The sequence below is a fragment of the Sitodiplosis mosellana genome, unplaced genomic scaffold (assembly GCF_009176505.1).
Source record: "Sitodiplosis mosellana isolate CC-2019 unplaced genomic scaffold, AAFC_SMos_1.0 Smas_scaffold_18, whole genome shotgun sequence".
In the NCBI taxonomy this organism is placed as follows: Eukaryota; Metazoa; Arthropoda; class Insecta; order Diptera; family Cecidomyiidae; genus Sitodiplosis; species Sitodiplosis mosellana.
In genome coordinates this window covers 1,574,849-1,592,602 of record NW_022595260.1, presented here as the reverse complement: position 1 = coordinate 1,592,602, position 17,754 = coordinate 1,574,849, and the positions used below count along the sequence as shown (strand labels likewise).

The 17,754-nt window shown below is 36.5% G+C and overlaps 2 protein-coding genes across 2 annotated transcripts in view; one reads left to right on the top strand and one right to left on the bottom strand.

Moving 5' to 3' along the window:
- The first annotated feature begins 15 nt into the window (after nt 1-15).
- LOC129568434 (nuclear cap-binding protein subunit 1) lies at nt 16-10,162 on the top strand. Its single transcript, XM_055446285.1, has 7 exons — nt 16-222; nt 329-1,667; nt 1,745-1,848; nt 8,722-8,963; nt 9,024-9,267; nt 9,345-9,655; nt 9,745-10,162. Exons 1-7 carry the CDS (start codon nt 183-185, stop codon nt 9,856-9,858), a joined length of 2,394 nt encoding a protein of 797 aa, XP_055302260.1. The 5' UTR covers nt 16-182; the 3' UTR covers nt 9,859-10,162.
- A 1,999-nt stretch (nt 10,163-12,161) lies between these two features.
- LOC129568433 (microtubule-associated protein futsch) overlaps nt 12,162-17,754 on the bottom strand; it is a 21,169-nt gene continuing 15,576 nt past the window's right edge. Inside the window, exons 8-9 of the mRNA XM_055446284.1 lie at nt 15,637-17,737; nt 12,162-15,549 (exon numbers count right to left, since the gene is read on the bottom strand). Coding sequence (XP_055302259.1) covers nt 15,380-15,549; nt 15,637-17,737 — 2,271 coding nt within the window. The 3' untranslated portion in view covers nt 12,162-15,379. The remainder of the gene's footprint in view (nt 15,550-15,636; nt 17,738-17,754) is intronic.

Below are 17,754 nucleotides of genomic sequence, written 5' to 3'. Positions count from 1 at the left end.
AAATGCGTTCATTTTGACAGATGAACCAATGTACGCTGTTGGCTGTGACAAGCCATTTGTAAGTCAAACACAGAGCGGAGAAAGCCGAATATTTTCAACGCTTTGCTAGTGTACAATTCGCTGATTTTTCCAATTCAAAAGAAGAATTTGTGTGTTTTGAAATCAATTTTGGTGAAACGAAAATGAATCGACGACGTGCACATGGAGATGACGATCCTTACGGTAAATATTCGTCGAAAATACTCAAATAATTATTCAGATCAAACATAACCTCATTAAACAAAGCGATTGATATTCATTTTATCCCGGTTTATTGTTGTACTTTTAGATCGTCAAAATCGCAAGAGACGCCGTGTTTCTGAAAATCAAGAAATTGAAGATCGTCTTGAATCGCTCATTTTGCGGGTGGGTGAGAAAAGCACATCAACGCTCGAGTCAAACTTGGAGGGTCTGGTGTCGGTGCTTGAAGCAGACTTGGGAACATTTCGTCTAAAAATTTTACGCATTCTGTCGGAATGCGCGATTCGTATGCCTGAAAAGTGCACCATCTACACGACATTGGTGGGTCTGTTGAATGCCAAAAACTACAATTTCGGCGGCGAGTTCGTCGATCATATGGTGAAAACATTCAAAGACAGCTTGAAAAGTTGCAAATGGGAATCGGCACGGTATGCACTACGATTTTTGGCCGATTTGGTGAATTGCCACGTAATATCGGCTTCATCGTTACTCCAATTGCTCGACACAATGATTGATGTGTCAAATGAAGATACGGTGCCACAAGTGCGTCGCGATTGGTACGTATTTGCCGTTTTATCTACGTTACCTTGGGTGGGTCGTGATCTGTATGAGAAGAAAGAATCGGCCTTGGAAAATTTACTGGTTCGAATCGAAGTGTTTCTGAACAAGCGCACGAAGAAACATCATAATGCATTGCGAGTGTGGTCCGTTGATGCACCGCATCCACAAGAAGAATATTTGGATTGCCTTTGGGCACAGATTCGCAAGCTGCGCCAAGACAACTGGGCCGAAAAACACATTGTTCGTCCATATTTGGCATTCGATTCCATCCTCTGCGAGGCATTGCAGCACAATTTGCCAGCCATCAATCCACCACCTCATAGCGACAATTATGTGTATCCAATGCCGTGGGTTGTTTATCGCATGTTTGACTACACCGATTGCCCAGACGGACCAATTTTGCCTGGAGCACATTCGATTGAACGCTTCCTGATCGAAGAACACTTACACCATATCATCGAAACGCATCACCTTGAGCGCAAGGACTGTGCAGCCCATTTGCTGAACTTCCCGTACAAAAGCAAAATTCCGCTCGAATACTGCATCGTCGAAGTGATTTTCGCCGAACTCTTCCACATGCCAACACCGCGTTATCTTGAAATTTGCTACGGCTCCATTTTGATTGAACTCTGCAAACTGCAACCGTCAACATTGCCACAGGTGTTGGCACAGGCCACCGAAATTTTGTTCATGCGAATAGATTCAATGAACACATCAGGCTTTGATCGTTTCGTCAATTGGTTTTCGTACCATTTGAGCAACTTCCAGATGAGATGGTCATGGGACGATTGGGATAGCTGCTTGTTGCTTGAGCCAGAGCATCCACGACCGAAATTCATCCAGGAAGTGTTACAGAAATCATTGAGGTTTGTTTAGATATATATAAACTGTATTTATTTTCTTTACTTAAGTGAATATTTTTTCTTATTTTTTACTGTTTCAGATTGTCGTACTTCCAACGAATCAAAGAAATGATGCCAGAAGCCTATGCAAAACTGTTACCAGTTCCACCGGGTCCTGTATACAAATACACCTCGGAAGATGCAGGTACGTTACACAAAGTTTAATATAATTTCTTTTTCTACAGAATCGAACGCAACACAACGGAACAAAACCACCCAGTTTTCTTACGAATAAATTAATTTTTATTTAAAGTGTACTTCAAGTGCCTGAAAAGTTTTTTCACAAGCGAAATGTAACCATTCCCCTAAGAGCATACAAATGTATCCTAAAATCTAAAACGGTGCAACGGCTTATTTTCCTAAGGTGTGCTCTGTGGAATCTTCAACAGCACTTTTTTCAACTTTTTTAATTTTAGCCACTCTGCTTGTTTTTTGAATTTCCCCATTTTTGCTGTTGATCACCACTTTGGCCGCATTCTTCGGTATAACGGTTACTTTTTCTGCAATGTGCACGCTCACTGATTTTTTCACCGATTGCGATGTTCTTGGTTCGTCGTCAAGTAGCGATGCCACCGTTGTCGATACCGCGTCGCTTTCAATGCTGAATTCCTGAGTTACGGTCGCTGGTTTCGTTGTGGTGGTGGTTTTTCGCAATGTAATCTTCCTACGATTGGAGTAATATGATTTTTTCTCGGAAACTTTTGCCAATTCACTGTTCGTTTTATATTTATCGGAACCTCTCAAACGGGGCCGTTTCGGTGCCCATGATGATTTTTCGGTTGAGCTCCTTTGGTTTTTGTAACGGCTATGCGATGATTTTTTCGTGGTTTTATCCATTAATTTCTCGATACGCTGTTTTTCTATCGTTAATTCATCGTCATCATCGTCGTCGTCATCATCATCTTTGATTGTTACTCTGAACTTTTCCTTCTTTTTTCTGTGATGGATTTGATGTGCACTCGGTGATGATTTATCGGTTTCAACATATGGAACACGAAGATCAGCGCCCGAATCGGGTGGCGGTAATTGTGCATTTATTGAATCTGGGAAAGGATTACTGTTATCTTCCGATTGTATAATGTCACCTCTTATCGTTGTGACCGCATTGAATGGAGTGGTAAAGCTTGCGTCAGTGTTTGTCGAAGTGGTTTGATGAACTTCGCTTGGAACATTGTATGAATTGTCATCGCCGACGTTTTGCAAAGGCAACTGAGATACGAACCGATCGTCGCCATCATGAATTTCGCCATTAATTTCAGGAACACTCGAGGACGGTATATCGGATGGTGTGCTCTGCACAGATTGACCGTGGTAAATTGGATCTAATTCCGAATATGTGTGCTCTCGAAATGGATGACTGCCGATGAAATTGTAACTATGATGGTGCGGATGTTGACCAAACCAGTACTGATTAGCATGACCTTGTGCGTGCGGCGGATGAAGTTCGTTTGGATTTGAAAATTGTTCGTCATAAAGCGATGGAATTGGGGACGTTTGTGGCAACGTACTCAAATTGATGGCATAAGAATTTGGAGTGGTGGTTATGCTTGAGATTAGAAGTGCATTGGCATGCCGCGCTGGGAATGTAATCAATTGATTGCGATTTTGATTGTGATGTGGCTCGAAATTGTTCCTTTTCCCTTCACCCTCTAAAATTGATTCACGATTATCATCGTAATGACCTCTGTAGGTGGTAGGTCGAATTGGTTCGTGAAGTTTCAACTCTTCTGGAAAATGGAAGGGTGTCTGTGATGTCGTCTGCAATAACTCACCATAGCTATCGAGTTGATTATGCACTCTCGGTATCGACACTTGACTCGGTGGGACGGCATTATTCGGGAAACTTATGGCATTATATTGGCCGGGAAACGCGGAAAATTTCTCAAAGTGGGTGGTTTTGAAAATTGGCACTTCAGCCTTGTTCAAGTAATAGTGATGATGCAGGTGATTAGCATTTTCAGCTATGTGTGGCACATCTTGTGGACTGCCAGCTTCATATCTGACTACAGGCGCTGAACCTTTGGCATAATATTCGCCAATATTCAAATTGTCTAGCCCACGGTCGTAGGCAGATGGATGGGAATGATAGTTTAAATTGAATGGATGCTCTGATTTATCATAGAGTGTGTTGAAAATTCTCTTTTCCATTTTGATCTCCGTCTTTTTAGTTGAATTTTCGAAGTAATTTGGATAATCTAGATCTCTTATCAAAAAACTTCGAATGTTTGCATTGCGTTCCGTATTACGTTTGCCTTCGTATCGTTGGCTGTTCCGTAGCCTGCGTACCGTAATTTTCCATTCATATCGATAACCACGCTGACCATCGCGATGACGAACTATGTAAACTGACCAAAATGCCGTTATATTATGCCCTTCAAGAGTCTCTTCCAGGCAATACTCAATGCAATTATCAATCATTTCGACAAGCTGGAATAGACCATTTTGATCCATTTCTAGTTTTCCGCTCGCCAAATTGATCACGTCACCAAACTTGTCATTTCTTTCGCGTTCATCGTTAAGTTCAAGGAATTTCGCCCGTTTGATGCTCTCCTCGCGAATTACATCACTGGAAAATATCGAAAAAATGAAAAAGAGAAAGAAGAAGCAGAAAAAGTAATTAATTTTAATCGTTGGGCGTTTTTGTGTTAATGCAAACAAAAACTGATGTGCACGTAAAAGTGAGTGAAATTCGTTCCAGAGAATTGTTCCATTAAAAGACAATTGAAAGAAAAAATGACCAAAAAAATTTTACGCCATTCGAAACACGCTAATTAAAATCCATTGACAATGTTTACGCACAATTTCTCAATGCCCTTTTTTCTCGCTCTCCAATCGGTCTTCAATTCAATTGTTTCTTTATTTGCCAAAGACATATAATATTTTTTTGAGTGTCCAAAGCTATTGAACTCTTGGAATTTAGTGATTGCAACAAAACAAAGCCAACATTTTAACAAAAATTGTAAATATTTTCAACCGTGAAAATGCAATAATTTAACGCTGTCTTTCGCTGTCATTTCTTATAATACGCGAGTGAATGCGCCGCTCCAAATTGTGTAATTATTCCAAATTTTCAAAATCAATTTTGCCATTATATTGAGTCACAATTCGCAAAGACATTCATTCATATCAATTTTTTTTCGTGAGTTTGCCATTTTTTTCCAAATTCAACATTTCATTCGGAGATGTTACCTTTTGCTTGAGTTTGCATTAACTTTGTTGTTGAGCATGAGATACAATGAATGTTTCAACGGTTCCAGCCATCGATTTTCCTCATTCTGTTGTTCAGTGACGTAGTCATCAATTTTGTTATTCCGGTTACGGTCTATCTCAAGCGCAGTCACCTCGTTTGGATTATAGTATAACGTTTTTCCGGGCACTTGAATCGTTTGATTCGGTGTAAAGATCACATCTCGTTCAATATTCAATGTTTGAATTTTGGCGAGACCGGAAAACATCTAGATAAGAAATAAATTAACCGCAAGATATTAAAATTTGCTTGCTTTTTGTTTACGAGAAACTTCACATTTTTGAAAGTTAAAATGAATACTATTTTTTTTTAATTCTGAAGAAGAACTTGGAATTAGACCACGTTTTAAAATTGAAGTTGATTTTTTTTCAATTTGCAAATATCAATTACACGCTTTTCATGCATTTTCGTGTTTCGATTGCCTAATTAGAAACGTTCCGTTAAAAAAGAAAAATGTGATCGAATCAAACAAAAACAATGAGTGAAATTAACAAATCAGACAGACTCATCGCATATTCAGTGTGTAACCGGAAAAAAACAACAGTGCGAACAAAAGCCAAATTTGAAATTTTGCACAGAACGAAATAAGAAAACAGAAGCGTATTTTTTGACAAGGCCATTTCTTAAAGAAATCCAATTGATTTCTTTCCACTTACAAAAAGCAAAATAAACAAATGCCATCCAAATCGGCTATCCATTGTTTTTATTTTAACCAATTGTTGTGCACAAACGTAGAAAAAAGCACGCACTCGTACCGATCGAAATTTAGCATCAGATGAAAAATGTACAAAATCTACGAAAATTCGAAAATAAATTGGCAAAACACATCGATGTCGTACAATGGCTGAAAATAAACTGAACATGAATTTTTCAACCGAATGGAAACCTCGTTGAACATTCAAACAGTGGCAACTTCAAGATCCATATGCAAGATAGTCCGTCTCCTACTCCGCGGCAGAACGCGCCAATTCAATGAACGGTTTGATGGCTGTTGGAAAGGTAGCAAACGACGCGCTAAACGTGAGGAAAATCGTATAACCCGAAATTGTATGATTATATTATTGCAATATTTTACGCTTGCTGCACATTCGACCATGTGTGTGTGTGTGTGGCTCGTGTGGATTTCGTGAAAATTTCCATTAAGCAGAAAGATATGTGCACATACGACATGCATGTGATTTTTTTCGTCTGTTGTTTTTCGTCGTAGCCGCCGTCATCATCATCTTCTGCAGTGCAAATCCGCCACCAATTCACAAGCAGTGCGAATGGATCAGTAGTAATTTCCGAAACTCAGTCGCAAATGCTTATGTTTTGAGCCTATGACTGCACACAATACATTTGTTTACATGTTTTCTGCTGCCACGGCTACAGATTGAAAGAAAAAAATTATGCGAACGTCGCAAAATCAGCCGCAATTTCATATTTTCTGTTCCGTCCGTTTGTCTGTAGTTGTCGTTTTTCATTGTGCTGTAATGCACGTGAGGAAAATAGCTTGTAAACTGAAATCACAGAATTTGATAATAAAAACCATGTTAAGTGATTGCATAAAAACGAACTCTTTCACCATTATGTTTGTTTTTTCGTGCGCCAGAACAAATACGCCCCGATACTTCCATTTCCACTTTGCCTTTCTTTCCGCTGTTGACAACAATTGAATCGATTGTAATTGTGTCCAGCTGCACAGCGGCAGCCAACATGTAAATTTTTTCCACGATTTTAATCGCAGACGCTAATGGGCTAATTGCGATGTTGGACAATACCGAAAAATGCCGGAAATTAGTTGATGAATTCTCTTCTGTTTAATAGATTTCCTCAAAAAGCATCACTCATAATTTGTTTCTTCTGACATCGAGACATGCTGAAGTCGAATTTTCAAAAGACTTGCGTTTCTGAGGGAGTTGCGTGTCGAGTCAAATCCAAGACAATTTCCATTACTTATTTAATTACATTCGTGCACCGTGTGAATTTATTGAAACCATAACAACCAGCCCGAAGAGTTAATTAAGAAATATTTTGCGCACCAGAACATTCACATTTTTTTAAATAGAAAAACAAACGGAAATAGATTGCTGATTACTAAGTGGTATTTGAAAAATGAACGGATTGAAATACCATATTTAGTTTAAGTAATAGAAGGTGTGATTCTGGTGTATTTCAAAACGAATCGACCGTCAAAGTGAATTCACACAGAGCGGCATAAGTGAATATATCGAAATATGAAGCCTCCAGCAGTGATCAACGTACAAGATCAGCACATAGATAAGGTCGAATAATTGACTTAATGACATACAAGTCTCTTCGCATAAAGAAACCGCATTATATTTGGCGAGCAAATAAATCATTTGCACTTAAAATATGGTTTCACACTGTTTGAAGACAATCAGCCGTTAGGTGCAATTTATGACCAACAAAGGTCACATTCTGCAACTTAGTATTTTGTACTCAATGTACTGAATTTGAAAACGGTATAATTTTCGACTTGTCCGGACATTGAATTTTTCATATCGACATGCCATCTTCATTTAAAATATGAAAAAAATGTAACGGAATGCTTGGTTACGCATAATAAAACAGGAACCATTGCCTTGTACGTCGCACATTATGCACATTCATTTGCACGCAAAAAAAACCGTAAAATAGCTATGACAACCGTCGTCGAATGAAATTCTTCTGCCACACAATCTTTTGCAACAGCATTTCGTCATATCTCATTCTCGTCGCATCACATCACAAATTGCACAATTAAATGAAACCAACACTGGAATTATGTATGGATGATAATTTAATTACAGTCATTAGTTATTTGCGTTGGCTCAAAAGACTGCGTTAGTTTATTATCCAGCCACCAAATTCAAGGGCCAGTTGTGCAAGAAAAGTTCTGATCCCAATGGAATATGCATATCTGTTGAATAGGAAATTTCATCCTCAAAGTGCCCTAAACAAAAAGGAATCATATGTTTTTTACATGCTCAAATCTCTTTTATATTTTCACAAAAATTTTGCAAACAGTTAGTTCACTCTGTAGTGAACGAATTTTCTATCCTCAATTTTTATATAATAAATTAACGTTAGTTACTTACCATTTTCGTATAATATCGTTAGTAATACGTACCAATTAGAAAAATGTGAATGGTACCCGTGTACAAATAAAATGACTAGTTGTATGTAACTGTATGTAGTGATACACAACTAAAACTGGCTAAGTTGATTGAAATCATGCGTTTTGTATGGAGACAATCACGTTTAGTTATTCTTTCAGTCAGTCGACTAATTTGGGACATTTTGACTAAGAGTGATTTGTGATTAAAGTTAACTGCAGTTGCTTATTTTGTTCGAGACAATCACTTTTAGTCAGTCAAAATGTCCCAAATTAATCGACTGAATAGTCAGTCAAAAATTTTCCACACGGGTATTCAATTGTAGTAGGAATTATGGTTTAGAATATTCCAAAAAGAAAACGCATTTGTTACAAACAATATGATTATAGTACATTTAATACGAAATTTAGCACGTTAAGCCAATTAGATGATGAGATGTTGGCGTTAATTCATTCCTTTAACATTTTGAATTGTTTCCAGTGTAAAGTAAAGTCTTAGGATTTTTCATAAAAAATTGCTTTTCAATTTAAAATTCGTTTTTGGGCAAAAACATTTCAATGAGAGTTTCAACGGTGCTATTCTTCTTAGGAGTAAATTATCGGAACATTTATTTTCATTTTTTTTCCACGCATAAAATCCTAATTGAAGTTCATGTATTAAATTCTTTTTTCAGCTTCATTGCCGGGAACAACAACGGCACATCAACTTGTGCAGGCCATTCGGCAAAAATGTACCGCTGACGAGGTTCTGAACATTCTGAACGAGTTACCGAATCCCGAAAGTGACAATGACATGGTTGAAACCACATACAATCCACTGAAAATCGACGTCTTCGTCCAAACTTTGCTCAACTTGGGCTCGAAAAGTTTCTCTCACAGCTTTGCAGCCATTGCTAAATTCCACCAGGTCTTCAAGGTAAGTAGTTTGTACACAAATATCTTTTGAATAGAACATAATCCATTTTTTTTCGTGTAGACAATTGCTGATTCAGAGGAGGCGCAGATTTGCTTACTGCACAATGTGTATGAGCTCTGGGGTAATCACCAACAAATGTTATGCGTGGTGGTTGATAAATTGCTGAAGACACAAATTGTCGAATGTTCGGCCGTGGCCACGTGGATATTCTCCAAAGAAATGACCAACGATTTCACCAAAATGTACTTGTGGGAAATTCTCCACCTGACGATCAAGAAAATGAATAAACATGTCATCAAATTGGGTAAGTGGTGGACATGGAGCTATAAGTGATAATAATAGTTAACTTATTTTATAAATTTTCTTTTTCATTCTGTATAGGCACGGAATTGTCGGAAGCGAAGGACAAGTTGTCTCGCGTCGAATCATCGTCGAGCGACTCAGAAGAAGAGGCGACCAACAAGCGAAAGAAGATTGAAGTTGGCGAAAAACCATCCGAAGAACTGGTTGAGAAAATGGAAGAAAAGCTTGAAGCGGCTAATGTCGACCAAAAGCGTCTATTTTTGATTGTATTCCAACGTTTCATCATGATTTTGTCCGAACATTTGGTTCGCTGTGACACAGATGGCCAAGATTTTGACACCGACTGGTATCGTTGGACAATTGGTCGATTGCAACAGGTGTTCTTGTTGGTAGGTTTCATTGAACAAGCGCAATTTCCAATGAAAAAAAGGTGAATGAAAAAACATTTTCCAATGATTTCATTTAATTTTCCTTTCAGCATCATGAGCAAGTACAAAAGTACAGCAGCACATTGGAAACACTGCTCTTCTCATCCGATCTTGACTCACACATTTTGGATGTGTTCCAGCAATTCGTTGCTCTACGGGCGTAGACAACTGTTTCAATCGCTATGGATCCTCACTTGGAAAGAATAATCAGAGCAAACGAAGGAAATAAGATTTTCATCAACCTACTTATTATGTAATTCGAATAGATTTGTTTCAGAAGACAGATAATCATTTGTATTAAAACGAATATAATGAAGAAAAGGAAACATATGAATTGGATAATATTTCATTTATATTCCTTCTTTTGCTCTGATAATAATCAAATTAGAATTAAGTTCAAATTATTCGAATGAAAAATGAATTTTGTCAAGAAGAAGAAAAAAAAAATGCGATAATTTAATTTCAAAACTATGAAATCCTACGTCACTTGAATATGAATTTTTTAATTTTATTTGAAGACATAAAAATATTGTACAACTGTAACACCGTGCAACACATGTTTCTGCACATGAGAAATTCCGATTGCTTGTTATAGATGACCAAAAACCAAGCACTTTTGCATCATTAGTTTGTTCGAAACCAAGTCTAGATTTTTTTCATCGACACATATAAGACAATTTTCAGGCCAAAATGAGCAAATCACAAACATGAGCTTCGGTTTGACCGATAAAAGCAAATAATTTCTACATTTTCTGCCTTTCAACATCTAGTATGATCCTTTACGAACATTTTGGGTACTTACATGACCAAATCGAGTGATGTTTTCACATATTTCTGGCCGCATATTTGGTTGGTTCGATTTCAACTCTAAAAAAATCGACTTTTGGCCAAAAATCCTTAAATATAGGCTTTCAGGGATGGTATCTTGGCGCAAAGTTATTTTTTCTCGAAAATATGGGGAATCTACCCAGATAAAAACTCTCAAAATCGGTTTTCGAGGCACCTCCCGAACAAAAGTTACGTTTTTCATGCATTTTGCTATGAAAATATCATTTTTTGTTCGGGAGGTACCCCAAAAATACACTATTTGGATGAGTTTCCTAGTAAAAAATTAATTTTTTCGAGAAATATTGGGAATCTTTTCACACAGAATCTCTTATAAATGATTTTTGGGGTACCCCCCGAACAAAAAATGATATTTTCATAGCAAAATGCGTGAAAAACGTAACTTTTGTTCGGGAGGTGCCTCGAAAAGTCAATTTTGAGAGTTTTTGTCTGGGTAGACTCCCCATATTTTCGAGAAAAAATAACTTTGCGCCAAGATACCGTCCCTGAAAAGCCTATATTTAAGGATTTTTGGCCAAAAGTCGATTCATTTAGAGTTGAAATCGAACCAACCAGATATGCGGCCAGAAATATGTGAAAACATCACTCGATTTGGTCATGTAAGTACCCAAAATGTTCGTAAAAGATCATACTAGATGTTGAAAGGCAGAAGAGGTAGAAATTATTTGCTTTTATTGGTCAAACCGAAGCTCATGTTTGTGATTTGTTCATTTTGGCCTGAAATTTGTCTTATATGTGTCGATAAAAAAAATCTAGACGTGGTTTCGAACAAACTAATGATGCAAAAGTGCTTGGTTTTTGGTCCTCTAAAACAAGCAATCGGAATTTCTCATGTGCAGAAAAAAAGTTGAAATTTGTTACACGGTGTAAGCAGTACACAGAGCAAGAAATAAATTACTTTGAAGCCGAAGGACGATCAGTTGTTTTAATTTCATTCACTTGAATTTCTGTAAAAAATAGTTTGGCCGATGGCTAAAAATGTAAGGGTGTAATAAAAAGCGCTTCGTTTAGAATTTTTAACCTTTTTATTTGATTTTCTCAATATTTTTCAGATACATAAATTGCAGAAATACATATGGGTGATGATTAATAGCTTACTGGAATTTATTTTAATTAGCTGATGTTTTTGTCATAAATTCTATTATATTTCCAGATTAGATTTGCCATTTTTATTTATTTTTTTTTTCTGATTTTTTCATCGTTTTAATTCCATACTCCTTGTATATTCTCTATTATATGTTTACCATTGTTATTGATTAAGTTTTGAATGCGGATACCATTTATGCAGAAACTACGTGATAAAAATTGTGGCACGAAACGTGAACTTGGATGGTGTGTAGTTTCTTTCGCGTCATCGGTTCATAAGAAATAAGATGTGTTCATTCGAATGAATCGTTTCGTGCTTGGGAATTCATATAAACTCGCTAGTAAGCCAAGCATGAAAATGATTTATTTTGAGTGAGTGTTGACCATAATATTAATTCAATGCGCAATCAAATGCTGTCAGATGGTGTCAATCACACAAAATAATTCACACAGCATGAATGCCGTATCGTTGATATATTTGGGTGAAAGTGATAACTTGTAATCTGGTAAGAGTTTGCTATTTATTTTAGTTTAGTTTATTTTTTGTTTGTTAGTGATTTCTCAAGTGTGGCGGTGTGAATAAAATATTTATCGTAGATATTTTTCACATTAAATTGACTAGAGATAATATATGGATGCTACTAAATTGTATGCAATAACATTTGTTTATATAATTCTTGAGTATATTGGTTTTAGTCAATGCAATGCGTCCTATAAGAATGGTGTTAATCAAGCAAACAATTTTCAGACCAACTATTGAATAGCAATCATCAACTCGATAATGTTTCAGTGTTCATTGCCAATTGCTGATCAAGCATTGAATATACTTTTTTGCAATTAATACATTTATCCAATTTATGTCCACACCGTAAGCGAAATTGATAATTAATAAACACGCCGAATTTCTCACTTTCAATCCGTCCCTACATTTATATTTTTCGACGAGCGCCAGTTTAAATTTTAAGGTGCAACAAACTGTTAACGGTCTCGTTTGAATTGTCATTGTGCATGAATGTCTCAATTAGATTTTCTATTATTTTGGTATTTGATCTTTTTCGGGGAATAAAATCAAAACAAACATAAAATTTTGTACGTATACAGTGATATTCAGTGTGAAGAAAAACGTAATTTATTTGCGTAAATTTTAGTCGTCGTTTCATTGAAATAAAAACTGGAAAAATCCCTGCTTCAAGACACTTTTTTTTTGCATGATTTGCAATATAAAAACTATTTGCCGAATTTTATATGCAATTTCGTCATATTCATTTTTAAACTTTATGTTTATCAAATCAATTTGTTTAATATTCTGTCGGGTGCGAAAAATACGCACTCAATTTGCTATCCTATGAAATTATTCTCTGTGTACTTTATCCATCCGTCTGAAAATCACATCATTCGTTTGGCTTTGCTATAAATCCATTTCGAAAAATTTGAATTAAATTGAGGGAAAAAACAAGCTGCAAACGTAACAATAAACATATTTTGTAGCTCTTTTTCTTGAATAAAAGCACAAACTTCAAAAAATTCCTAAAAAAACAAATAAAGCTGGCACGGCAATTTGGTCGAAATTTTCTGCATTCAAAAATTGAAATAAAATAACAACCACGGAAAATGTTCGACTTGTTCAAAAACTCAAATAAAATGCTGAACTGAATATGGAATAAATGCATTTGTTTCCTATTTGTATCACAAGTCTTAAGTCCTGCAAAGTTTTTCTTTCGTGAACCTTGTCGCTTGCACGCTTCCATTTATTGTTCCAAGTCTTCTGTCTTTTTACTTCAACTCGTACATTCCATTGAGGTCAATTTATTAAAAATTAATTGTTTTGTTTTTTTATTGTAATATTCATGTATTTTCTTCATTTCGTTATAATAATGTCATCCTATTATTGTTTAAGCCATCATTCGATTTTTTGTATCGTTATCACAATCACTTTTTTGTATTCAAGTAGAAATGCAATTAAAATGAGTCATTTAACCGGTGTGTTCGCTACGGGATTGATATTTGGCCATCAATCCAATACATTTGTTTTAATTTTATTGGGATATTTGTGTATGTGTGTCTGTATCCCTTTGGAATTAATATGCGTTCTAAAAAAATGCAAACCCAAAATGTATTTCTCGTCGAGAAGGTTGTGTGATGTTTTGTTTAGATTTAATTAGTAAATGTTTAAAAATCAATATTTGAATGTCCTATGTGAATTGGCTTAAATGTGCCTGTTAATTCGTTTGTTTAATCTTTTCAGCGAGATTGAGAATTTAAAATTAACATGCGCTAATTATGTCTGAGTTTGATATTTGGCGATTATTTCAGAGGGGGAAGCCATAATTCACTGTTAAATGTCTTAAATTCAGTTATACATAAGCTTCAGATCAGCTTTAATTAGTCTTTCAAATCAATTTTTTTAATAAAAATGGGTATTTTAAGTCATTTTGGTTTTTTTTTGTTTTCCTTCCACTAGAAACTGTTTTTGTCGTGCTCATGTTTTGTTGTTCTTAATATATGTAAAATTAAAAATTACCTATAAACGTATGTTCGTGTTGTTGTTTCACTGGGAATGAGTTGGAATTGGATACTCGAGGTGAATGGCTGGTTCGATTGATCGATAGGATGATGGGTATGAGTTTTATCAGTTTGAGTGGCGTTTATTCGATTTTTCTACAAAAAAATACACTCCAACTTGATTTTGTTTCCACCATTGTTGCACCTTCAATCGGTTGACCAATCGAAACTTTGCGAAACCGAATCATTCTATTCATATTCACTTCTAATGCAGCGTTCTAATGTTTTTTCTTTCCTTTTTCAATCTTCATAAAAATATATTAGTAAATGAAGTTATTATTCTTTCAACTAACACTAAATAAATTTGGTTTTTATTTTTGATATAGAATTGGGTGATTGGATTAATCTCCGAATCAATGACAAGTAATAATGTATTTTTGTCAATTTTTTTTAGAAATTTTAATCTGGATATGAAATAAATTGTTTTCTTCATGGCATGGTCTCATCATCAGCATTAAAACTGTGGTTACTGCAACGAATTTTGAAATAATTTCATAATACCTAATAGATTTTTTTTTGCAATAAATTAAGCGAAATTTCATTTTTGATCATGCTAACCATTAGATGGTGGATCAAACTAATTAGCAAACGAATTGGTTTCAAATGCGAAAATAGAAACATTTTAACAACATTGTTTTGATTTAAGGTACATCAATTACAGATAATTTTTATGTGAAAGCTCGTTCGATTTTTTGAGGGGGTCTTAAAACCAAAACATAAGTTCTTGAAACTTGGATAAACTTCTCTCCGTTACTCTGTAATCCGCTGCCCACGGTAGAACATTTTTTGATTCATTCATTCCCTAGATCCATATCTAGCTACCAAGCAGATACTTTTAATAACAACAATAACTTGACATAAATAAATCGCTTTGGGATGCACGATTTGCAATAATGCAATAGATATAAGAATAGGATTTTCTGTTATAGGGGGTAACATTTTGATTAAAGTATCAATGAAGCAAATATTTATGTATTTCGTGCACCGCTCGCTCCATACAATCTTGAAATGTTTGTTCTATTTTATCCGGTGCATTAAATATCAAATTGAATTTCATATATAGATTGTGCATTGTTTTTATTTTTCATTCAAACTGATGACATTCAAAGAAAAAGGCTGTTCATGTTATTCTTACTCCACATAATTCTACCTTGGGAAATTCTTCTCACTTTCTAGTGTTTGTTTGCTGGCTTAGAACTCCAAGCGATAGGCTGAGCAGCATGTTTCGTGATCTTGTAGATTGATTGTGCATCTAGATGCCGACGGCGACAGATCGATGTGGTATTTAGCAAGCAACTCTTCATTTTCAGCTACCCAATAGCCGAGCACATCTGTGTCGTATGTGGGAATGATAGTGACCTCTGCAAATGTTCACATAAGATCTCAAAGTTAGAAAATCAAAATCGCTGTAATTTGAGAAAGATGGAATGTAAATAAAAACAATTTACCCAAACTTTTATCTTCCCAGGTTTGTTTGGCCTCAAGCAGAGCGTTATAAACGTCGCGACTGGGTTCGGTGCCAGAGAATACGTAATATCGAGCCCGCACACGTTTGAAGAATTCCACATGCGAATAGTAAGAGTTTCCGTTATGCGGTACGTATGTGAGGTCCATGTAAATTGGTGTGGATTTTTTGCTTTTGTTTGGCGAACTGGCGCGCTTCTGAATGTTCTTCTCGTTATTGAGTTTAATTTTAGCGGACGCAATTTTCCGTTCTTTCTTTGGTGTTGATGGATTTTCTGGTATCGATACTGGAAGACCTAAAGGTTTGCCCCAAGATGCGACTCGTTCTTCAGCTTTCTTTAAATCGTCCTCCAATTGTTTCGCCAATGCATCGGCTGAGCTTGCTGCGTCGTCTTTTGACTGTTCCTTAGGCGATTTCACATCGCTCAATGGGAAACCGCTGGCGGTTTCTGTCAATTTATCAGCCGGGAATTTTGATGGTGAAAATTCATATTTGGATGTAATCGATGACATTACATCGTCACCTCGTGCCTGACGGTGTTCTTCCAAAGCCTTTTCAAAGCCCATGTCGGCTTCGTCGAGGAATTTATGGTCATCAGATTTAGTCGTGGATGTTTCTTGTATGGTATGTGTGTGAGTGATTGGATCGCCTTCGCCATGAACATCGAATTGTTTCGTAATCACGGTTCGGACGGTTGTTACTGTCGTCGATGGTTCTGATTTTTCTATTCCGCTCGGCAATTCACCATAAAATGATGCACTCATCATCGGATCCATGGTATAGGACGATGATACGGTCACTGCTGATTTGAATTCTTGGCTGCCATAGCCAACTGCGGATTTGTATTCTGGCGGAATGTCATTTTGTGAGTCATCAATATCCAAATCAGATTTTTTGCTCAACTCCGAGTTTGATCTCTCGAATTGATAATCCTCATACGAATATTTCTGGCTTGATGTAACAGCTTCGTCGTCACTTATAGGCAAACTTTCGTTATCTGAATCACGCAATGTTTTCGAGTCGGATTTAATCGCTGAAATTTCTTTTGTTACTACTTGAACCGATGATGTTACTTCTTTGGTGGTGGTGGCGGGCAAATCGAATGAGTGCTCTTTCGTATCGAAACTACCCAAAACACCACTATCCAAAACAGTTTCAATCGAAACTTTGTCCGACGTTGTGCTTTCCAATGACGAATGAGCACTCTTTTGTTGGCTTAATTTATGATCCAAGCTCGATAAATGCTCGTCTTTGGTGCTAGTGGTCGTTGTCACTTCAGTTGACTCAACTTTCTCACTAGCCGTTGGCTTACTGATTTTTTCGTCAATTTTCTTGACATCTTCAATCAATGTACTGATATCGGATGCTTTCCGTGATGAGCCCGCTAGATTTGAATCATCTTTCGACAACTCGGTAATTTTCTCTAGATCGAAACTCTGTGGTGTTTCAACAGTACCAAAAACTGAAATCGATGCTACAGATTTTGATCGTGATTCTTTCATTACATCGGTTTTCTTCGGCAAATCATGAATAACAAATTTATCATCTACGATTCCTTTGTCGCCAGTTTTCTTATCAGCTGAATCATGAATATCGCAAATAGTACTCCCAGTCGCTATTTGAACACCAATACCATCTAAATCACTACTTTCTGTCTCGTTTTTGGGTTTTTCAGCTTTTGCGGCTATGTCACTTGTCAATTGACACGATTCATAAGCGAGAGATGTCGTTTTTTCTTCAACCACAACACTTGCCGTCGACTGAATTTGAGAATCAGTTATTTTTGAATCACTCTTCTTTCCATCACTGGCTGCCGATTCGGGTCGGCTTCCTTCAGCCGGTGTAGTTTTGCCGGAAGCATCTTGTTTTTCACTCACAATTGATTGTGAACGTGATTGTTGTGCGTCTACAATCTCGACTTTTTCTTCGCTTGCAACGGATTGACTTCGCGATTCCACTTTAGTTACCGATGGCTCATCTTTGGTTGGTCGATTCGGCGATGGTGCTTGATCCTTTGAACTAATGTCACTTGTTGCCGATTCGGGTCGTGATGATTCACTAACACTCAATTTTTTGTCATCAACCTTTTCAAAAGAATCTC

Bases quoted from the DNA above. Each gene is read 5' to 3' on its own strand.
- LOC129568434 (XM_055446285.1), top strand. From the start codon at position 183: ATGAATCGACGACGTGCACATGGAGATGACGATCCTTACG. The intron at 223-328 runs GTAAATATTCGT...TTGTACTTTTAG, and splicing joins TGGAGATGACGATCCTTACG to ATCGTCAAAATCGCAAGAGA. The intron at 1,849-8,721 runs GTACGTTACACA...TTCTTTTTTCAG, and splicing joins ATACACCTCGGAAGATGCAG to CTTCATTGCCGGGAACAACA.